The sequence below is a fragment of the Callospermophilus lateralis genome, chromosome 15 (assembly GCF_048772815.1).
Source record: "Callospermophilus lateralis isolate mCalLat2 chromosome 15, mCalLat2.hap1, whole genome shotgun sequence".
In the NCBI taxonomy this organism is placed as follows: domain Eukaryota; kingdom Metazoa; phylum Chordata; class Mammalia; order Rodentia; family Sciuridae; genus Callospermophilus; species Callospermophilus lateralis.
The window spans coordinates 22,392,878-22,417,572 of NC_135319.1; the positions used below are offsets into that span (position 1 = coordinate 22,392,878).

General features: G+C 35.6%; 1 protein-coding gene and 1 non-coding gene across 2 annotated transcripts; both read left to right on the forward strand.

Annotated features, from left to right (window-relative positions):
- Positions 1-86: 86 nt before the first annotated feature.
- LOC143381327 (mitochondrial import inner membrane translocase subunit Tim23) lies at positions 87-24,496 on the forward strand. Its single transcript, XM_076834871.1, has 7 exons — positions 87-319; positions 1,480-1,538; positions 6,794-6,887; positions 7,147-7,231; positions 9,549-9,607; positions 11,875-11,985; positions 23,451-24,496. The coding sequence occupies exons 1-7, from the start codon at positions 214-216 to the stop codon at positions 23,564-23,566; spliced, it is 630 nt and encodes a 209-aa protein (XP_076690986.1). The 5' UTR covers positions 87-213; the 3' UTR covers positions 23,567-24,496.
- LOC143381723 (small nucleolar RNA SNORA74) lies at positions 8,895-9,098 on the forward strand. Its single transcript, XR_013088887.1, has one exon. It is a non-coding gene; the product is annotated as a small nucleolar RNA SNORA74 (small nucleolar RNA).
- Positions 24,497-24,695: the final 199 nt, after the last annotated feature.

Below are 24,695 nucleotides of genomic sequence, written 5' to 3' on the forward strand. Positions count from 1 at the left end.
ACCACCGGAAGTCTGCCGTCAGGTGCTCCCGATTTCCGGGGTGTACACAGCCGTAAAACGGAAGTGTGGTGCTTAACGGGAATCGACGCCCGGAAGGTCAGCGTGTGAAGGAGGTACCGCGGGTCTCCCCGCGCCTACGGTGAAGCAACCGCCGAGCGCTCGACCCCGGCTTGAGGCAGGGTCGGGGACGAGACGGTAGTTTCCTGAGACACCATGGAAGGCGGCGGGGGAAGTGGTAACAAAACCACAGGGGGATTGGCGGGTTTTTTTGGAGCTGGTGGAGCAGGTTACTCGCACGCGGATTTAGCCGGCGTCCCTCGTAAGTATCGGGCCCAATATGCGAACATTTCTGACTGGTTCCTGCGTCTGCACTTAATGTAAGCCATTCGGAAGCATCAGCGCTGGTAGCGAGGTTAATGTGTCTGACCGGCTGCTCTTTCAAAGCTATTGTGAAATTGAGCTTCTATGCACATTGTTTTGGGGGACTGTAGATCCCTGGGGAAGCTACCTGTGGTTGACCCGGATTTAAGGGATGATGCATGCTTTCTTTCGTTTACATTTAGGTCTCTTTTTGTTATTATATGTATTCCTATATGTTGTGAGTTAAGAGAAAAGCCCAGATTTTCTGGAAATAGCGTATTGCAAATAGCAAGCAATTAGTTAGCTTCTTGGCGATTTTTTTTTTTTAAATCAAATTCCAAAGTAACTATTGAGGCCAAACACTCAGTACGTGGAGTCGGGAAGCAAATATGAGTTGGAAAAAGTCAGGAAACCATCTAAATAATTTGGAAAGTGAGCTATACTTTAAAGGTAACTTATAATACACGAAGGTATATATACTTACATGCTTCTCTGAATATAACTTCCCATTCTTGTGGTTGTACATGATGTGAAGTTACACTGGTGGTGTATTCATATATGAACATAGGAAAGTTATGTCCAGTTCATTCTACTGTCTTTCTCATTCCCTCTTCCTTCCCCCATGTATGCGCCCCCCATCCAGTGAACTTCTCCCACCCCCACATTGTGATTCAGCAACCAAATATCAGAGAAAACATTCAGCCTTTCGGTTTTTTGGACTGGCTTATTTCACTTAGCTTGCCTCCAATTCCATTTACCAGCAAATGCCATGATTTTATTCTTTATGGCTGAGTAATATTCCATTGTGTAAGTGTACTACATTTTCTTTATCCATTCATCTGTTGAAGGGCACCTAGGTTGATTCCCTAGCTTAGCTATTGTGAATTGAGCTGCTATGAACATTGTTTTTTGAGATTGAGGGTCTCCAGAATGAGTCAGCCCCTAAACTGACAGGTAGAAGAAAAGAGAAAAAAACAAAATTTCATGGAGCTTGTAAATAAAATATTTATGGAGCTTATAAATCAGAATTGCAAGACAGGGAACTGTTAGAAGCTTAGTTTATTATATGTAATAACTTGTGGGAATTTTTATGCAAATAACATCTTGTTTTCTCTCTAGTAACTGGTATGAACCCTCTGTCTCCTTATTTAAATGTGGATCCGCGATATCTTGTGCAGGTAAGATTAAAATTTTAGTGTTTGATGTTTTATCTTACACTTTAAAAAGTTCAATTATTTAATTCCAAGTTGAATTAATCCATGAACTTAGTACAGGTACTTAATTCTGCCATATACTAAGTCTCTAGTTTCCATTTTTTTTTTTTTTTTCTCACAAACCCTAAGAACTTGGCTTGTATCTCTCCCTGAAACCATTTAACCCCCTTTAAAGGGAGTTAAACCAACAAGGAATGCACCCTGATAAACGTAAATTTTGCTTTTAAAGCTCACTTTGTAGTATCAGAATACTGGGCTAAATGTTAAGACATCAAACACTAGTGGTTGAATATCTCAGGAAAGCAAGGTTAATTTAATGTACTGAAAATCAGTTTATGTTCTGTGACATATCAATATGTAATAAAGCAAGAAAAATAAGAATATAAGACAAAACCACATAGTTACCTCAATAGATGCAAAAAGAGCATTTGATTAAATCCATCTCCCTTTCATGATTTTAACACACACACACAGAATAATAGAGAATTCCTTCAACCTAATAAATGGCATCTAAACAATAGTGAAGGATTGACTATTTCCCCTTTAAGATCAGGAGTAATAAAAGCAATTTCTACTGACTTCACTACTGTTTAACATCCTGTAGCCAGAGCAGTTAGGCAAGAGAATGAAATGGCAGATTGAAAGAAGAGTGAAACACTTTGCAAATGATGTGATCTTGTCTTTTAAAAATCAAATAAAGGTAGAAAAAAAAATAGGGCTGGGGTTGTGGCTCAGCTGTAGAGCACTCACCTCCCATTGCCTGGGTTCGATCGTTAGCACCACATAAAAATAAATTAGTGAAATAAAGGTATTGTGTCCAACTACAAGAAAAAAATAAATATTAAAAAAAACTGTTACAATTAATAAGTGAATTGAGCAAAGTCTCAGAATATAAAATTAACATATAAAATCAGTTCTGCTTTCCATACAGTAGCAACAAACACTCCAAGTATAAAATTACTTTATAAATGTCAGAACTAAAGATAAAACTCTTGAATGAAATCATGATTATAAATAGTTGTGATTGGATTATGCAGCAGTTCATTTGCTACCAAAAGCACAAGTAATAAATAAAAAGTTGATTAATTCAATTTAGTCAAAATTGATTTTTTTTTAAAAGCTGGACCCAGTGACATGCCTATAATCCCAGCAATTTAGGCTGCATGAAATAGGAGGATTTGCCTTAGCAATTTAGCAAGATTCTGTCTCAAAAACCCAAAACAAAAACAGAAATGAGGGGTTGTGGCTCAGTGGCAGAGCACTTGCTTAGTATGTGTGAGGCACTGGGTTCGATTCTCAGCACCGCGTATCAATAAATAAAGGTCCACTGATAACTAAAAGAATATTAAAAAAAAAAAAAAAAACAGAAACGACTTGGTATGCACTGGGTTCAATCCCCAGTCCCACCAAAAAAAAAAAAAAAGTTTTTTTTTTTTTTTTTTTTTTTAAAGAAAGGGGAAAGAGCCAGGCATGGTAGTGCATACCTGTATTCCCAGCAGCTCAGGAGTCTGAAGCAGAGGATCACAAGTTCAAGGCTAGAGACTTAACAACACAACATATTATGTTCTTTATGGAGTGATAAGTTGAAAATGTGTTCACACAAATTGTACATAAATGTTCATAGTAACCAAAAAGCAGAAACAAACAGTTTAGCTAGGCCCTAAACAACTTAGTGAGACCCTGTCTCAAAAAAAAAAAAAAAAAAAAAGCTGATTGGGGGCTGGGAGCGTGGTTGAATGGTAAAGCGCCTCTGGGTTCATTCCCTAGTACCAAAATAAGAAAAAGAAAGGGGAAAGGTAGTCAAAGACTAGGAGAAAATATTTGCACATCATTTACCTGATGATGGACTTATAGTTAGAATGTTTAGTTTTAAAAATTTTTTAAAACATTAATGAAACAACACTCCAATTATAAAATTCTAATTATAAATAGACATTTCTTCATGAAAGTGGATAGGTGCCAAGTAATGACATGAAACTTCAGTGTCACTAATTAGAGAAACTGAAATCACAAAACCACAGTAAAATACTACTTCAGGCCCACCAGGAGCTGTAATGAAAAAGACAATAACAAATACTGGTAAGAATGTGGAGAAATTGGACATTCATACTTTGCTTGTGGGGATGTAAAACAATAAATCTGCTTTGGAAATAGTCTGGCAGTTTCTCAAAATGTTAAAAATAGAATTATCTTATGACCTGGCATTTCTACTCTTAGATATACACACAAGAGAATTGAAAACATGTTCACACAAATTGTACATAAATGTTCATAGTAGCCAAAAAGCAAAACAAACCAAATGTCCATTAACAGGATAATGAATAGACAAAATATGGCGTATCTATATAATGTAATATCATTTGGCAATTAAAACATGAATTATTGTTTCATGCTACAACATGGGTGAACTTAAAATGCCTGCTAAATCAAAGAAAACCAGTTACAAAAGACTGCTTAATATATGATTCCATTTATATGAAATGTCAGAATAGGCAAATATACAGGCATGAAGAGTAGACTAGTAATGGCTTGCAGTTGGGACTATGTGGGGAATGAAACTATTGAATTGTACATTAAATAAATGAGTAGTATAGTATGTGAATGATATGTCAGTAACTTAATATTTTTTTTCCTATTCTAGGAATTGAACCCAAGGCTTTGAGCATGCTAAGCAAGTGCTCTACTGCTGAGCTATACCCTAATCCTTTAAAAAAAAAAAAAAAAAAAAGTTTTTTAATAAGGGCCTTGTGAGTTTAAAGCTTCATTGTTTTTGCAAAAAAATTATCAGTTAAATTTATTAAATATTAATAAGTGGATTTTTTTTTAGAAGCTCCCATCTTGTCAGTTTACTCAGAATTTCACAGAACATGTATTTTGCTTAAATATTGACTTCAGAATTAAAGTGTTACTCTAGCTATAAATGCAATATTATTTTGATCTTACATTGCTAAGTGAGTAAGGTTAGACAAAAAAAAATTGTGTATTCAAAAACAAAATAGTGAATTTTGGGATGCTAGAGGGACTTCAGCATTGAAAATGTTTTTCTAAACCTTTTTGTCTTCATGTTACATGTAACAATAGAAAACATAAATGTAAAGATGATACCTTAATAAAAATTACATTTTTAAAATATTTTTCTATACTTTTAGAAAATTAAATATATCTTAAATAGTGTTCGCCAACTGACCATGTAGTAGTTTTGGCACCAATTTTTATTTGTACTTTCTCTTGCTATTGCTTTTGTATTATCACTACTCTTAAATCATCCCTAAAATGTTTTTTAAATTATGTTAATAAATCTTGTTCTCTGTTAACCCATATGAATATCTGGTATAAAAACAAGGAGACTTTAAATAATTTCCAGTGTCCATAGTAGTATTCACATGAAATTAAAAAGATGACACATAATCTTAGCCTTCTCACTATTTCATCAGGTTCATTGATATGTGTTCTTAGATTATGGTATTTTAGTGACATTAGTGTCCAACTAGAGTGTCACCAGTACAGGTTTAACAAGAACTTTTCAACATATCTTCTCCTATATTCAATGTATTAATATACTTTACTGTCAGTTTTGTGTATGAATTGATGTACATTTGCTTCCAAGCCTTGTATTGCTTTTATTGACATCAGCTGAAGAGTGAGCTTGTGCTGACATGCCCTTGAGCTTGCTTGATAAGGTTCAGCATAACCGTATTTAAAATCACTATAATTTAAATGTCAAGAAGCATCCAAAATTTGAAAAACTATGTACAGTATGTCATCACATGGAATCTTCTCAAGATTTGCTTATTATTCCCCAACTGACCATTTTGTGTGATGAGAATACATGTGCTTGTTTACTTGCAGTGTTTGGTGAGTATTTTGTATGCACAAGCCAGAAATTAAAAACACAGTGCAGAGCTAGTTTTCCTAATTAGTAATGCATTTACCAAAGTTCAGTATTTGCTACAAGGAGTGGGATAAATGTTGATATTTAGTGGTTTTTAGTATGTTGAATGTGGCACACTCTGTGTGCTATCCATCAGGGGATTTGCCAAAGCTATTTTTTCATGGAAAGCTTTCCTTAAATGAAACTGTTTTTTCTAACAGTATATTGACTATTAAATTGATAATCATTTTTTGCTCTCAGTAGCATTTCTGTTTTTTTTTTTTTTTTTTTTTTTTAAGAGAGAGAGCGAGCTTTTTAATATTTTTCAGTTTTCAGCGGACACAACATCTTTGTATGTGGTGCTGAGGATCGAATCTGGGCCGCACGCATGCCAGGCGAACGCACTACCACTTGAGCCACAGCCCCAGCCCCTCTCAGTAGCATTTCTCAACCCAGGATTTTGGGTCATCTTCCAGGGACTCATGTTAATTATGCATTTACTACAAATAGGGTCTATAACTTCCTAAGGTTATTAAAGGAATATATGCGGTCAGGGTATAATTCAGTGGTAGTGTGCTTGCCTAATTTGCATGAAGCCCTGGGTTCAATCCCCAGCTGAAAAAAAATACTATTAAGGGTATAATTTGCCCTTGTATGACTGATACAGATGATTGTACTTTAATGGTTCTTGCTCATTTTTTGAGGATCATTTGATCTTACACGTGTAAGATGGTATTCAAGGTTTAGTTGCTACAAAATCAAAAATTATTTTTTTTCTTCAGACTTGACAGTCTGTTAATTCTTATAGCTTTCAGTGTTCTTTTCTTTAAAGCTGTCTTTCTACACTCTGTCACCTCAAATTTGTTATTAAGGCAGATTACATATTATCTATCTGATTTACATTTTGAAGGAAACAAGTGCTAAATGAGAATCCCTCCTAAGAACAAAATGTATTATGTATTTCTTTTCACTTTGATTTAGGTATTGCTGTTGCTGCAGACAATTTTATTTTTGTTTAAATAAGATAATTGAGGTTTCCACACATGGTGGCACATGCCTGTAATCCCAGTAACTCAGGAGGCCAAGACAGGATTGCGAGTTCAAAACCAAAACCAGTCTCAGCAAAAGCGAGGCACTAAACAACTCAGTGAAACCCTATCTCTAAATAAAATACAAAATAGGGCTGGGAGTCCAATCCCCAGTACCCTTCACCCCATAAAAAGACAGTTGAGTTTGCATTATTTCAATGTTTTACTTTCTAGAAAAACTGCTTTGAAAAGTTAAAAGTAGTTTTCAGGTGCTATGTCTTGAGTGATGCTCAACTTGGTTTTCTTTATTACTCCATTAGGATACGGATGAGTTTATTTTACCAACTGGAGCTAATAAAACACGGGGCAGATTTGAACTAGCCTTCCTTACCATTGGAGGATGTTGTATGACAGGTAGGTGTAATGATATTTTTTTCTCCTTTAGTGTCCTCAGTTTAAGAAGTTGATGGTGCTTAAAATGTAAAGGAGTTAGAATACTGGTTTTAAGGTTTTTTTTTTTTTTAATATTTTCAAGGGTTTTTTGGTATTTATATTTATCCTTCTTTTCTATTAAGTATAAATGAAAATTACTCAGAAGTATGGTGGTGGTTGTTTTTTGTTTTTTTTTTTTTAATACAAAGCTATATTTGGATGAATTATTATGATTTACCAGGAGCTGCGTTTGGGGCAGTGAATGGTCTTCGGCTAGGATTGAAGGAAACCCAGAACATGGCCTGGTCCAAACCAAGAAATGTACAGTAAGTCTCATGTAATCATCTGATACAATGATCCTTGAATATTAACCTCTGCTTTCGTAGTGTAATGGGCACAAATCTTGAGATTGCAAATGTTTAGAACATTGATATACTTTCCTTTGTTTTTTTCTTACTCAAAATAGAAGGAACCAAGGAATCCAATTGTTGAATGTAAGCTTTTAAAAGGAGTGATTTTTGAGTTAGTGTCCCTCAGTCAGCTGGTGCTACACCAGCCTAACTTTGCAGCTATGTGGATTCCATTCTCCAAGCTTGTATGACATGCTTTTCAAATAGTTGAATTATTAGTAATAAACTTTGGATTATTCAGGGGCATGCAGAACTGGAGAACTTGGTAATGAAGAAATAAGCAGTTCAAAAGAGTAATGCTAAGTCTGTCATTTTACCTGAATTTCTTAATGTCTTCACTGTCCATTTCTGAAATGAGGAGCCAAAGAACTTTAAATTTAATTCCTAGAACTTAGAGGTAGTTTTAAAAGATTAAGATTTCCTCAGGAATTTTAATTTGCAGAAAAGGGAAGGTACATTTAAGGTCCAGAAAGTATACATATGTTTTCACTGTGCTTAAGAAGTAAACATAACCAGTCTCTATCAATATTGCTTAAATAGTAATTGTTCTGTTTGGCATGTTTTTACTCTTGATATAAGTAGAATCACAAATATGTATTCTTCGGCTCATGGGTTTTTTTAGGACACTTTGAACTCCATCTTCCATATGTATTATTCAGCCAGCAGATGGCAGCAGATTTACTGAATTAAAAGCTTTTAATATTCTTATTACTATGTGAATCACTGTACTTAAATTACCATCCTCTTACTTCAGTATTTTATGTTTATTTTTGTAACATTTGTCCCTTGCTCCAGTAATTTTTTTTACTTCTTGTATATGAGGAATTTTAAATTAATACCAAAGTAAACGAAGTAGCATGATGAATACTTATGAAGCATAATTCATCCTAGCAACCATCAGCCACAGCTTATTATGTCCCATCTCCTCTCCTGTATTGTTTTGAAACAAATTCTTCACATTATGTTAAATATGAATTTGGAAGTGAAAAGTCTCTTCAAAGAGACTTTTATTTATTTATTTATTTATATCTTTATTTTATTTATTTGCTTTTACGTAGTGCTGAGGATCGAACCCAGGGCCTCTCGTGCTAGACAAGCGCTCTACCGCTTAGCTACAACCCAGCCCCAAGACTTTATTTTTTAAAACAGTAGTAGTTTTATGATCATTCTTCTACATAGAGGCAGCATTTAATAATGAAAAGAAGATAGGATTAGGATGTGGTCTTTATTGTTTACTGTTTTGTGATCTTGAGTATACTTCCTCTACTTTTCTGCCTTATGGGACACAATAACTGTGGCTGATGGTTGCTGAGCATGAGTTATGCTTAATAGGCATCCCAAAGAATTTTACCAATTTGCAGTACCTCCAGCAATACAATAATGAAAATTAATATTTTTAAAGCTAATTACAGACTTTAAAATATTGAACTTAAAACATTAGTAAATAATTTAATTAGAAATACTTTTGTTTGTGAGGATACTAATGTTTTCAAACATTGTTAGAAGTAATACAAATTTTTATACTATAGAATGTTAATTAATGAGTTCTTTTACTCCTTGTTATTATATTTCCATTGTTTCCAGCAGTAGTCAGCTATCCGGACAGAACCATTCCTGTGATGGTGTTACACTGCTGGCAGAGGAATATCTTGTCTTCTTCATCCAGTTGCCTATGTCACTGTTCTGGTAGCATGTGGCACTGGTACAAGGCAGGACTTTGCTTCCTTGAGAGTGTGCTAAGCATTCACTTTGGCTGCTTAGTTCAAGTTAGGGAGCAGACATGGTACTTCCTCCATGTATTCTAGTTAGATGGTTGTTAATGTTCAGTTCTACTTCATATCGTATAGTTAATATACTCCCCCTCCCAGAAAGAAAAGCCAGTGTGTCATAGTAAAAATGATATTTTCACATTCATCTATAATGTTTCTTTATAAAATACATTATATAGAGTATATTCCAGGTTGTTATTTAAAGTTTTTTTTATACATCTTTAATAATTTTTTTTATATTTAATATGGGAATTTTAACCAAAATGTTGAGAATTTTAACCTAACCCTTATTTTATATAGCATAAAAACCATCTTTATTGAAATCTCAGGAGGCATTAAAATGTATCTCAAAATTAAGAAAATGTTGAGGCTTGACTTTAGGCATTTTAAATAGTTATTATTATGTTTTTTTAGGTTACTACAGAACTATGGATTCTTAATACAGATTTTTTCTTCCCTGGTAGGATTTTGAATATGGTGACTAGGCAAGGTGCACTTTGGGCTAATACTCTAGGTTCTCTGGGTAAGTAGAAATCTCATTTGATAATAAATCATATTATAATGCAAAGAAAGAATATATAAGTATGAACAATTTGATCAACCAAAATTCTGGTTCAAGGATTTGAAACAATTATGTTTAAATCCACTTTGGTGAGTGGGATATCATTAGAAGAAAGACCCTGAACTATTTAATAAAATAGTAGGTGCTATTTCTGTTCGGTATACCATTTCTAAACGTTTTAAAATCTTTTAAACACTGCCTTCCCTTGTTCATGCAGGACACCAAATAAGGTCAAATTTTAACTAAACAAAATTCAGATGATTTAGGTCTGAAACAAAGGGCTATGTATGTTCGGAAAGGTTCAAGGTTCTAAAGTGGAGACATGATGGATTAGTCCAGTGCTATTACTTTTTTCCTGCTCAGCACATTTCAAGGACCTAATTCCAGAGTTACAATAGTTCCTTTGTAGATAACAAAAACATTGGCAGTTCTAGGTAAGAGGTAATTTAGTAGTGCTTAGTCAGAACCAAATACTTTCATCACGTATTATTTATAAATGACGGGCTCTTTTGATTATTGATGACTTAAAATAGACCAGCCTGTGGCACATATGCCCTGACACAAGGTTTTCATAATTTATGAGCTTAACTGAATGTCTGGAAATCTTTTACTTGTGGCAGATTAAACAAGGGAAAATGTAGAAAGCTCATTGAAAAGGTAGAAAAATCCTCTTATAATATACTAAGGTCCCAGCCTTGTTGTGGGCTTTAGAAGCAGTGCGTTTGAAAACCTTAAAGCCAGATTCACATTTTGATTCTAATAAATAGCTACTTCTGTATGCTGCTCATGCCTACATTTCTCCTGTCCCCATTGTGTCTCCGTGCCCAACATGTGTGTGCACAGTCACCCTCTTTTGTTAATTCCTTACCTCCTTTGTTAATTCCTCTGTACTGTGGGTTAAACCCAGCAGTGCTTAACGACTGAGCCATATCTCCAACTGTTCTTACATTTTATTTTGAGACAGGGTCTCACTTAGTTGCTTAGGGCCTCTCTAAGTTGCTGAGGCTGGCTTTGAACGTGTAATCCTCCTGCCTCAGCCTCCCAAACGGCTGGGATTACAGGCAAGTGCCACCATGCCCAGATCTCTTGTTAATTTTTAATTGCTTATATATCCAGGGTAGTTACTGTCCCTTTTGCTTCAGACTTTCTCAGTTTTAGGACTATACATCCCACATTGCAAGAAACCTCTCGGGCCTAAGCAAAGTGTGATAACTGGTCACTGGGTTTGTCACTCTGTATTCTTTTTGTAATATGATCAATCATAATGTTCTACTCATGTTCACTTGCAGTTATATAAGTTGAACAGGTAGATGAATGTTAATAGAAGTATGAAATACCATAACAAAGGAGTTATAAGTCTTAAGTTTGGTATAATGTTGAAGAGTCAGTTATAGCTATGATCTTGTGAAAGGGTAAGAAAAATCGTTAATGCATTCATGTCTGATAGGAATCTAAAAGCAGCAGAGGTTGAGGGTTGTTTGGGGGAAAATCATGTAAAACCAAATGGTGCCAATGTTGTAGTTTTTACATGTACAAGAATCAAACTTTATATTTCTTTTTAATTTTATACACACACACACACAAAATATGAGAAAAAGGAAAAAGTTTTACTGCTTTGCTAGCAAAGGACAAGCATGGGGGGATCCTGTCCCAGAAGCTGTGATTCTGCCCATCAGGGGGAATGGAGGGTTTTTAAAGAGGCATTTCAAAGGCTACATTCCAGCTGTTCCCTGTCCAGAGTTGTAATTCTCTTATTAATTGGGGATATAGTTATTTCTTAGATCTTCTGGCTAATTATAACAGACATATATGGGTGTTTAATCCAAAGTACATATACTGGGTATATGTGGGTAACATATAAATGAAAAATTTTAAATATACTTTTTGGGCTTTCCTGGAGTAGTATATAGAAATAGTTACTCTTTTCTTCTGAAAACTTACATAGATTATTTTTTGCATAGCCAATCAGAGTCATGTACTAGTGTGCATATGTGCCTGCTTTGTTTATTAATGGTTTTTGTTTCAAGTGACTAGTATTTCATTGTATGGAAAGTTTCTTCCTGTATCAGTTTAGATGGTACAAATGCATTTTATTTGTTGCCAGGCTTTTGCTATTAGAAACCGTTCCATTGATTATTCTGTGTATCTTCAGATAAACTTATCTAAATATTATTGCCATATTGACTTTTAGTCACACTTTTATAATATCACTTCAATTTTTCCTTTAGCTCTTCTTTATAGTGCATTTGGTGTTATCATTGAGAAAACACGAGGTGCAGAAGATGACCTCAACACAGTAGCAGCTGGAACTATGACAGGCATGTTGTATAAATGTACAGGTAGGTACTACTGAATGGAGAACTATCACTTAATACACTTGTTGTATGCTTTTTTAGTTTTCAGTGAAAATGTTATAGTATTTTTATAATATGGTGTAGTTCTGAACCTTGTGGTTATTTTTGGTTTTGTTTTTTTTAATTTAAAATATGTCATAAAATTTACGGTCTTAACCATGTTTAGGTGTTTGGTACAGATAGTGTTGTGTGCTCACATTGTTGTACAGCTAATCTCCAGAACTTATTCATCTTCTAGAACTGATAACACATTAAACAGCTATTCCCTGCTTTCCATTTCTCCCAGCTCTGGTAATCTTATACTTTCTGTCTCTGAACAGAAAGGAAGAGTGAATAATTAAAGCAGTTGCCTTTGGGAACAGAGAATTAGCTAATGTGATAATGGTGGTACAGTAGTCTCAGGCATCATTGAAATCTTTTAATTTTAAGAAGATAAGTTAGATAATCCTTTTGTGAGTGACTTTTCACTTAGTATAATATCCTTGAGGTTCCTCCATGTTGTAGTACGTATCCGAATTTCTTTTTTTTTTTTGAAGGCTGAATAATACTCCATTCCATGTGCCACAGTTTGCATATCTGTTCCTCTCTCAAGGGTTTTGTGGGCTGCTTCTACTGAATTTCAGTATTGTGAATAATACTGCGGTGAACATGGATGCACAAATACCTGTTTATGACCCTGTTTTTGATTCTCTTATACATATATCCAGAAGTGGGGTTGTTGGGTCATATACTTCCTGGTTGTTATTGTTGTTTTGCCATTAAAAAGAGCTAAAAGTTTCTCTAGGTTCAATCCCCAGCACTATTAAAAAAGCAGGGAAAAAAGGAAGAAGATTCTTTTCTATATTTTTCATTCATTTTGTTTTTTTATTGTAGATAGAGTAAGCAATGGAATATTCAAAGTTACTATTTTTTTGTATTTCTTTTTTCCTTTTTTTCTGGTTTTCATTTTGTTGTTTGTGGTTTGGGGCATTCATTTGAACCCCATGTTTCATATGTGCTAGATAAGTTCTCTGCCACAGCTACAGCCTTTTTTTTTTTTTTAAATTAAGATAGTCTCATAACGTTGCCCAGTCTCGCCTCAAACTTTTGATCTTCCTGCCTTAGCCTCCTAAGTTGTTGGAATTAACAGGTGTGCACCATTGTGTCCAGTTTACTGGTACACACAAAGCCAAAGGCACAGTTCAGTATAGTGTATGTTATTCCTGTAGAATCTTACTCGGAGATCTATGTTCTCTTTTGTGTATAAGTTCAGTGGGTTAGACTCAAATGTCCCAGCAATGCCTAATTTAGGTCTCTATATTTCTTCTTTATTGGACTGGGGATTGATCCTAGGGGCCTTGTTCCATATACTAAGCACATGCTCTACCCTTGATCCATTGCCTAATTATTTTGTTGGTACATCTTTGCTTACTTCTGGTAATATTTTTTTGTCAGACATATAATTTTAAAAGTCAAGGTTATTGTCTTAAAAATCAAAGATTTCAATAATGCATGAGACTATGCATTCACCATTCTCACCTTAGCTGGTTCCCCATTCTGAAAGGCAATTACTTTAATTCTCTACTCTTTTATGTTTCTAGATAATGTGATTATCTTGCTATTTCTTGATTTTTAAGATAGTAGATATTATGGGGCTGGGGCTGGGGCTGGGGCTTAGTGGTAGAGCACTCACCTAGCATGTGTGAGGCACTGGATTCAAGCCTCAGCACTACATAAAGATTTAGGTATTTTCCATTTACAACTAAACAATAAAGATATTGTTTATTGACTTCAGATTAGGGAGAGTGCTAAGTCCTTAAAAATTATATAAAATATACGTATGGGAGAAGGAAGTCTCTTGCTTTTTATACATTTTCTTATGTATAAGTGTCTGAAGGGAGCAAAGGTCACTTTTATAGACAAGTCGAAATTCAGGCTAGCTTAGTTAATCAAACCCTAGTCTGACTTCACAGCCCATTGTATTTTCAACATACCAAATAGCCTCCAAGAAATCAGGGAAATTTTAGAAAGGAGTAATAGTTGGATTGGGCCTTAAGAATTTTGTGCTGGGGTTGTGGCTCAGTGGTAGAGCACTTACCTACCATGTTTGAGACACTGAATTCGATACTTAGCACCACATTAAAAAATAGTAAATAGGCAAAAATAAAGATGTTATGTATATCTATGATTTTTAAAAGGGGGGAGTTGGGGGGGAAAAAGACTGAATTTCAAATTTATCTGTTTAGTTACCTGATATCATATAAGGAAGGTTTAGGAGAAATGTCTGGGAGGTTAGTCTAGGCTTAGAGCTTGAGAGGCTAGGGAGAAAATTTAACGTTAAGTTGAAAGGCAATGTAGTATCAAGTTTTTTGACTGAAAGTATCAGAGTCATCCTTGGGGGGCATTAAGCTAGAAATAAGGAGTAGAGAAAAAAGATTAGAAATAGAAGTCAAAATGATCAAGGAAAAATATTAATACAGAACGTTATGATCAGTGATGAACTTCACAACTGATGATATGAGGGAATGGTGATGGAGGGGTAGATGTCAAAGATGATTAGACACTGTTTATTGCTTTGCTTTTCTTTGTTTTATTATATTGTGGAAGCAGAATGTGTTACTCTGCACAGCAGCTAGCTCTCCTGGGTTCCTCACCATCCAGCCTTTATTTGCAGCCTCTTCCAGGGAAGACTGAACTCATTAAAACATCTCAGTTGTTTCTTACTCTCCATTCTTACTGTCATTTTAGGACTTTTTTGTTTGTTTTGTTTCCAGTGATACTTAGTCATTTGGGTGATTGCTTTTCTGTGGGTGATGGGGAATATTCTAGAACTCTGGAAGGATCCCATGAAAGTTTCAGAGTTTCTAAACCCAAAGTTAACATATATATATAGACTACTCAGGAGACGGGTGAATGTTTAAATTTGCTGGGAGTTACAATAGACACTTTAAGGCTTGTGATTTAATGGAAATTCTAATATTTAGAAGAATCAAAAGTCTAGTTAGTCCATATTCTTTACAGTGGCCTATGATGCTCAAATCATCTACATGATTTGTGCCCTTGCCACTTCAAGTTCCAGATTTGACTGCTCTTCCTGTTGCCTTTTAACACCCACTTTGGGCTGTTCCCTTAAAACATTCTTTCTAGATATTGTACCTGACATTATCCCTCATTTGTCGGTATTCAAATATCACCTTCTTGAGGCCCCTCTTAAACACCATACTACACAGTTTTCTACATTAAGGTACAATTGTTGAAAGACAAGTTATTGAGCAGATCATCTACATAATGAAAATGTTAAATGACTAAAGCCAGAGTGCCCCTCCAAGTACTTTTTTACTTTTACCATTGTTTTTATTATGACACTTGGTGAAAAATTTTGATGTCTCACCTTTTCCCTGGTTGCTTACAAAATTGAGCAACTTCTATTGTTTAGATGTTGTTTGTATTTTTCTCCCAAAGTCCTTTATCCTTTGTTTTTGCAGTATTGGGGATTGAACCCAGGGTTATTCTACCATTCATCTACATTCTTATCCTATTTTTTTTGAGATGTCATCTTACTAAGTTGCCAAGACTGGCCTCAAACTTGGCATTCCTCCTATCTCAGCTTCCACAGCAGCTGTGATTACAGGTGTGTACTAATGTGCACATTTTTTATTGGGTTGTTCCCTTAACTGATTTATTGAAACACTTCATATATTATGGCAATTAGCCATTTACCTATTACACACATTAATGTTTGTTCATTGGAAAAATATTGATGCCAGAAATTATACAAAGAAGTCATCAAGCTGGGAACAGTGGCATACACCTGTAATCCCAGTTAGCCTGGGAGGCTGAGACAGGAGGATCACTAGTTTAAAGCCACCCTCAGCAAAACTGAGGCATTAAGCAACTCAATGAGACAAATACAAAATAGGGGTAGATATGTGGCTCCGTGGTCAAGTGACCCTGAGTTCAGTCCCCGGTACCCCCCCCCCCCAAAGAAAAAGTCATCAAGAAATTCTTTTTGGCATGTGAAATTTAATTCTAAAGGCCTGTTGTTGAGTTTAGATATTGATAAATAGAACCTTTTAACAGTGACTCAGTATTATTACATAATTTGAAGAACTGGATTTGTATATTCTTTTACTTTGCTTTTAAAAACTGATTTTGTTATGGAAAGCATAAGATTTGTTAATTAGGGCTTTGAGAGGGCAGCCAAGATTGCTATATCTTTTAACTTCTGAGACCTTGTTCCCTGAAAATAAGTAACTAGGCCACTCCTGAGCTAATTGATTATAGCAAAACCATAGCTGTTCTTGTTCTGATAGAACATGGTCATTATTAAATGGATTTGTATATGCCACAGGGAATCTAGTAATGGCATTTCACATGCTTTGGAAAATATTACACAGTTTATCAAAGAAACATCAGACCTGAACTAAAAATCACATCATCGGGGTTCTTTAACCTAGCTTCTCTTTGGTCTGACAATTTCCCATTTTCTTATGTGTTTGTCCACATGATCATTCTTTCCACTAAAATGCTTACAAACCTACTATGTTGAAACTTTATACCAAGCTCCTTTCCTCCCCCCACCACACCTTTCAGGATTTTTGTTTTGGTTTGGTTTGTTGGGGGGGAGGGGGTTGTTTGCTGGGTGGGGGACGTACCAGGGATTGACTCAGGGGCACTAAACCACTGAGCCATATTCCCAGCTCTATTTTGTATTTTATTTAGAGACAGAGTCTCACTGAGTTGGTTAGCACCTCACCTTTGCTGAGGCTGGCTTTCAACTCAAGACCCTCCTGCCTCAGCCTCCTGTGCTGTGGAATTTAGGTGTTCATCACCGCACCTGATTATTTCAGATTTTTGTTTTTAAAGAGTACACTGGATGTTGAAAATATTTTAGGTTCGAAAGAATTAGCTATTCCCCAAGGATTAAGGGTATTTTTATTTTTAATGTTTTTATTAAAAAGTATAATACTGGGATTCATTTTGACATATTTATACATGCATATAATTGACTCTATTTCAATCCCCAGTATTTTCCCTTTTCCTCCCATCCCCCTTTCCTCTCAATCCCCTTTCCTCTACTCTACTGTACTCTCTTCTAGGAATTTTTATGGGATTACCCCTTTGCCTCCCACCCCCGCTTTTTTTTTTTTTTTAATTCTGTATTTCTTCCTAGCTTCTGCATGTGAAAGGACATTATCCTCTTTGACTTTCTGAGTCTAGCTTATTTCACTTAGCATGATGTTTTCCGGTTCCATCCATTTACCAGCAAATGTCATAATTTTATTCTTTATGGTTGAGTAAAACTACATTGTGTATATACATGTTTTCTTTATCTATTCCTCTGTTGGTAGGCATCTGGGTTGGTTCCATAACTTGACTGTTGTGAATTGTGCTGCTATAAACACTGATAGGCATGTATCACTGAAGTATGCTGGTTTTAGTTCTTTCAAATACTAAGGAATGGGATAGCTAGGTTATTGTAACATTATAAAGCATTGCATATGTGTGCAGCTGCTGAATTTGGCAGGTCAGATCCAATAGACAATAAAGATACTCTCTTTATACAATGTAGCATTTATTTTAGCAATAATATGGAAGCAAAAGTGGTACATGAGACAGAAAGGGAAGAAAATATATCACCAAATTGGGGGAAACACCAACATCTGAAGTCATAGCTGGGGAGCCCCAGGGCAACTTTTCAGGGTCCCAACTGGGAGTCCTGGGCAGAGCATCCTCTCCACAGGTGAGACTTCCAAAGTCTTATTTCCAGTGGGGTTACTTAAATGCAAGTTAGAACAAAGAAAGCAGGGCTGGGGATGTGGCTCAAGCAGTAGCGCACTCGCCTGGCATGCGTGCGGCCCGGGTTCGATCCTCAGCACCATATACAAACAAAGATGTTGTGTCTGCCGAAAACTAAAAACTAAATATTAAAAAAAAAAAAAAAAAGAACAAAGAAAGCTCTGTTCTAACAACCTGCTGTGACTTATTGATCCTCATCTCCCCAGGGACTGGCCACATCCTCAAAGCCAGAGGGAGTGATAGCCTTGAGATAAGACTGAGTTTTCAAGAGTGAGCCAAACCCATGGAAAAGTGAGCATTCTTTAACTGTTCCATCAAGGATGTCCAAAGGTCACAGAAGGCACATGGACAGGGAAGATCTTTAATATTTTAAACCAAAAATTGGTAAAAGAACCTAATTGGCCTTTGCCAGAATGATTGCCAGTGTAGTTGAGCTAAACTAAATCAGTAACTATGAAGTGATGGTAGAACTCTGTGTCAGCAGTGTATTTACCGCCTCTGTTCCACAGTTGTGATAAACATTAGAATCTACTTGTCACTTGACATAGAATTCATGGGTGTTCTTTTTACTTTTTCTCTTTTGAGCCAAGATCTTTATCTTCCTAATTTAGGTTGGAGGTTTCCCCTGTTGTGTTACCACTGTAGTCTGTCACACAATGTTAGGTTCCCATATCTTTGACTTAACATCAAATATTTAGCCTTTTCTTCTCTCTCTTGTTAGAAATATGTTTTAAGTTAGATCCTAATTCAGTGCATTATTATAATGAAGGCTGTTGTAATACAGGAAATGCCATAAGGGCTTACCTTATGTTGGAAAATAAGGGATGGTATGGAACGGACCTCAAACTTCCATATCCTTGCATTGGGCTAGAAGTACCTTCCACTCAGGTCCAGCAAGAAGCCTTCCATTTATTCCAAAGAAATTGTAATCTCAGATTTTTGTGTGAAGTTCCTGGTTTTATAATCTTTTTTTGGTACTAAGATTGAACCCAGGGTCACATTTCCACTAAACTAAATCCCCAGTTCTTTTTTGCTTTTTATTTTGAGACAGGGTTTCACTAAGTTGCTGAGGCTGTTCTTAAACTTTGAACCCTCTTGCCTCAACTTCCTGGGATTACGGGCATGGGCAACTGGGCTGGCAAAATACTTAATTTTTTAAACATAGTGTGCACCAACAAAACTTACGGGCTGTGTGCCATCCTTGTGCTGTCAATTAAGTTTTAAATTTGTCTTCCACTGAATATTTTCAATGTGGAAATATTTTTTAGGTTTTCCTATGCCAAGGTATTTTAGTCAGCTGTTTCACTGCTGTGACTAAAAGGACCCAACCAGCACAATTATAGAGGAGGAAAAGTTTACTTGAGGGTTCACGGTTTCAGAGGTCTTAGTCCATAGAAGGCTGGCTCCATTCAAGGTGAGGCAGAATGTCATGGTGGAGGGAAGCGGCTCACATCATCAGGAAGCAGAGTGATTCCACTTCCCATATATAAATATATACCCCAGAGCCACACCCCAATTTCCACCTCCTCCAGCCACACCATACCACTTAATCCCTCGCAGTGGATCAGTTCACTGATTGGATCAAGACTGTTAGAACCCAATCATTTCTCCTTGGAACCATCTTACATTGTCTCAGCTGTGTAATTTTGGGGGGATACCTCACATCTAAATCATAACACGAGATAAACTTTTCATGAGCATAAAAGGTAATTAATCCACTCTCCTCCTATCCATGGAAGCTCTATTTATGTGTACTTACATACATATGTTACAAGAAGTTATTTTGAGCTTTTAAACATAAAATTACAAGTAAATTCCATTTTTAATATAGAAGGGGAAAAAAAAAACCTTTTCTCAAATATCTCAAGAAAACTTGGGGTTTTGTAATCCTTTTGAGACTTCCTCTTAAGATTTATGGAATAGAAACACTACCTGATATTTGTGATGGATGAATTACCAAAAAACCAGAATAAGTCAGCTCATCGGGTGTTTAATGTATAATCCAACAATCCAGCAAATAAAGATATTTATCAAAAAGCCTGAATATAGAGAATATGTAGTTAATTCAGTCTTTTAAGACAGAAATGTAATGAAATTTTTTAGAATCTCACCAGCTACGTGACTTTTTGTAAAAGGTCATCTTAATAATGGGCTCACCCATATTATTACTTTGAGGGTTGTGAAACAAGTTACAATAAGTGCTTATATCTGAAAGTATAATTCAATGAATGTTAATTCCGTTTCTGTCTTCTAGTTTAATTTGATATTTGATCTTTACACAGGCTGTTTTGATTTAACTCTTAGGGTTTGATTTCATCATTCTTTAAATTTCAATACTGTTTAGTTCCTAACATTATTCACAATAGCCAAAAGGTATATGCTCAAGTATCTATTAATCATTTGATGGATGAATGGATACACAAAATGTGGTATATTGGACAAGATAATATTATTCAGCCTTTAAAAAGAAGGAAATTCTCTTGCCTGCTACAGCATGGATTAGCCTTAAAGGACATGATGCCAAGTGAACTAATTCAGTCTCAAAAGTACAAAAGTATAGTAGTGGTTGCTAGAGATGGGAAGTGAGCAGTATTTTTTAATGGATACAAAGTTTCAGTTTTGAAAGACCAAGGGTTACTCTGGCAGTGAACATTGGTGATAATAGCATAATAGTGCAAATGTACTTAATGTTACTTATGTTCTTAAAAAGTTAAGATAATGATAAATTTTGTGTATTATACTACATTTCTTTCTTTGGATGCTGGTTATTAAACTGAGAGCCTTGTGCATGCTGAGGCATACACTTTACATTGAGCTACATACACCTCCGTAGTTTTTAAAAATAAAAAATTTAAAACAATTAAACAACCCCCTCCCCCAAAATGGTGTTTAGTAATATGTAAGTTAAGACTGTTTCTGTGCAGCAGGAGCCACTAACTGTTGCCGGCAACTGCTGCCTGTCTGTTCAGTGTCTGAAAACTAAGGATATGTTTTCACTCACTACCCCCGCCTACCACCCCATCTCTGGGTATTAGGGATTTTACCCAGGGGCACTTAAACAGTAAGCCACAGTCCCAGCCTTCCAAACCACTGGGTGTTTTGATTTTTTTTTTTTTAAGTAGGTACATTTAAATAATTATAAGAAGCACCTACACTTAAATATTTTGGTTTTTATTTTCCCATGTTTACAAAAACCATTATTTGTTCTTTCTCTCTGGAAAAGTTATGTGAGGATCCAAAAGATAGGAAGTAAAACTGAAACACAAGTCTTATTTGCTTTGCTCTGTATAGATTGACCATTGACCTTATTTGCTTACTCCATGTTCAGCACAAGTATATTTGATGATCAAATTCCTGTATTTAGTTGGGCAGAAGTTGTTTAATTAGAGAACTTAAAATAGAGACCCTTAAACTTAACAAAGTGACCAGTTGGGAAACCCTGAAATTACTGAAAAGAGTTAAAATTAAAATATGGGTCAGGATTAGCTATGTGGTAAATAAATCTTACATTGCATATGCAGTGTCTTTTTGCTTGAGGTAACTTTTCTCTAACCTTTAAAGAGCTTATTACACTGAATTGAACTTAGCTTTTGTTTTGGTTAAAGAAATTGCTTTCTGGGATATAAATTATTCTTAAGGGACACTTAAGGTACACTAGTATCCTAAAGATCTTAAAGCATTATAGATCCCATTGTTGTTGTGTAGCTCCCAATTTCTGCATCAGGATTTCTGAATCAAAGAGAATACATGTGGAAGCTTGTTACTTGAGAACTAGTGTGAAAATTCTTCCACAAGGGCCAAATAGAAGCCATGTTCTTAGAGCACTCAGAACAAAGGGTCAGCTGGAAAAAAATGGTTTTAGCTCTTTCGAAGTCAAGTGAGCAGTCTTTTGGATCTGTAATGAATGTGTAAAGTTGAATCATCATGGAAAAGTGTCTCCAAAACTACTGTATTTTCAATTAACTGCCCTCTTGCCACTTTTCTACTGATAAATAATAATGAGGGGAACTTTGCCTTTGTTTTCTGGTTGATTCTGAAAGGAGTTTGAAGTGTTATTATTTTGGCTGCCTCCTTTAGAGAACCTTCATCACATTTCAAAAGTTTAGGTCTAATAACTGAACCATAGTAGTGCAGGTGTGTATTCTCCCATGCTTCAGTTTTGTTCCATTTTAGGAATTTGGTCTAATTATAGTTTCCTTTCAGCCCTACAGCTTTCTCTTGACCTATTATTAGTCAAAGGCATGAGATCCCTATTAAACTGAGCATATTATTTTAAGTCAACAGGATAAGTGTACGTTATTTTACATCTTTTCTAAACAACACTGGGTACAGTTGCAAATTCAACTGCCATGTCTACAGTCTAAATGTAACAAGATAGGGATGATGTGGACTTTGATTTGTGGGGCTTTTTAAAAATGTTTTGATCTTTCATACACACAGACCTCAAAAAAAAATTTTTTTTTGTTTGAGTCTGTTTAAGAGAGATAATTAAGGCATTTCACAGTAGAAGCCTGAGAACTTAAGCAGGTCAGATATCAGAAGTTTTCAGACTGGAAAGATTCCTGCAGGGAGTGGCCCTCCAATCTATCAGCTGCAACCATTTGGTAGTACACTCATTGCAGAAATGGTTACTTCTGAAGTGATGTTAATGAATTTCACAGAACTGACTGGCATAGACTTCAAAGGTAATAAGATCCACCACAACTAGGACAAATACTCTGCAGAAACACAGTGGGCTACCTGAAATCCATGTTTGTGGAACTGCAGGAGAATCACATTCTCTTTTAAGTGTCTTTGGGAACCCCCATTTCTGTGGAGCTTCTTAATTTGGTTTCTCTTTACCACATAAAAGCTATTTATTAACCATAAAGTTGGGGCTTTTTCTATGTTGGGAAATTTCTGTGTGGTTGCTGCTTGTTTCAAGTGACTGAAACATTTTTGTTTCTGCATTTCAAAGGAAATCTTTTCCACAAGTGTTCCTTTGTTGTCAAAAAGAAGTAGTTTAAAGTCTGACTCATGATTTTTCACCCCCTTGCTAGTACAGTAAAGCTGGGTGTCTCTGGCTCATCAGTTGTAGGAGAGTGACACATCAGTGCTGGGGGTTGCTATTTACATTAGCACCACCATCTTAGCCATTACTCCTTCTGAGTCCTCAAAGTTAATATTTGGAGAACCTGTTCAGAGTCCAAAGGCTGCTATATTTCCACATAAAGTATTCACCTTATTTACATTATAGTTTAAATTCGTTGAATTTAAATGCTAGTGAAATTTTAAATGCTAGTGAAATTTTAAACTGTATGACTAGCAGAAAAGAACTTTCAAGAACTTCAGAAATAATAAACACAAGGTCCTATATCCAGAACCAACAGTTACTACCTGAATTGAGATAAATGAACTCATTAATCCTGGTAGCTACAAATTGTTAAATTGAAAGTGAAAAGTGCTGTGAATGTCGAAATAAAAAAAAAATGTATGTGTATTAAATAATGGTTTTGAGAATTTATCAACCAGACTTTAAATATGTCTGAGAAACCACAGTTTATCTAAATTTAATCCTGTGTTGAGATTGAATGTTTTAAACAAGTGTAACCCCATAATTGATGTATTTTCATTTTAGGACACTATACAATACAAAGCTATTTCATTATTTTCTTCTCTCCCTTCTCTCCCAGGTGGTCTTCGAGGTGTAGCACGAGGTGGTCTGGCAGGACTAACACTTACCAGCCTCTATGCACTGTATAATAACTGGGAACACATGAAAGGTTCCTTTCTTCAACAGTCACTCTGAAGATTTTTACCAACTGATGAATGTAGGACATTTCAGTAGTCATCTAGACCAATTAATCAGTCTGGAGTTACCTTCTCTTCTACCTACAATTAGTTTGAGAAATTGGAGATTTCGATTTGGTGTGATAAAGATCAGGACTGGCATTTCTTCTTGCCCTTAAAGGCAAAACCCTTTGGTGACTCACTGAGTAATGTGGTTGGTTCTCTTCTCCTTTGGAGAAGATATTGCACCTGTTCTCTCTCCTACTCCTTGACCTAGAAAACCACTTACTCTCAGAATTCAGGTCATGCTTATTGTTAATACTTTATCACTGTTTGTTCATTTCATGATCTCAAACTGCAGTATTGCCCTGTGTTCTGAATAAAGGGTAAAAAATAGAACCGTTATAACTCCCACATAACCATAGTTGGTGTCTCCATTCTAAATCATCTGCCCAAGCCAGGCACAGCAGTGCACATTTTTAAGCCCAGCATCTTGGGAGGCTGAGGCAGTATTACAAGTTTGAGGCTAACCTCTGCAACTGAGGAAGACCCTGTCTGAAAAACTAAAAAGGACTGGGATGTAATTCAGTGGCAGAGTGGTCTTGATTCAATAAAAATAAAACATCTATTTGGATATGAAGGCAAAGTTAATCTTGGCATTTTCTTCTGCCTAAAGGAAGCCAAAACAACATGTTTTTGTGTTTGTATTGCAATGAAGGTCTGTTGGTGAAATTAACAACTAGGATAGGATTTTTCATCAGTAGACTGATAAGTTGGCATTAAGTAATCTGAAGGTACTTCAAGTTAATCAGAATAGTATGCTAGTACAGCCTATCCAACAATCATGTTTAATTCTGTAATAGTAACTCCTTTGGGGAATAACTAGAAGCTAAAAGTTTTTCAAGAAGCCTTAGGAAAAGTTAAGGAAAATAAAGGCGAGTTTAATTTCTGAGTTTGTTATCCATAATATGAAATCAGTTACAAAGTAAATACTAATCAACTAAGATGGGAAAAAGTAAAACCTGGCCTTTTGGGAGTAAATGTAGTAAAAGGAAATGTAGAAAAGCACTGTATCTTAGTTATGAAATTCCAGTTCTAAAAAGTAAATGTGAAGAATTTTCAAGTAAAGGCTGAAAATGGAATAATCT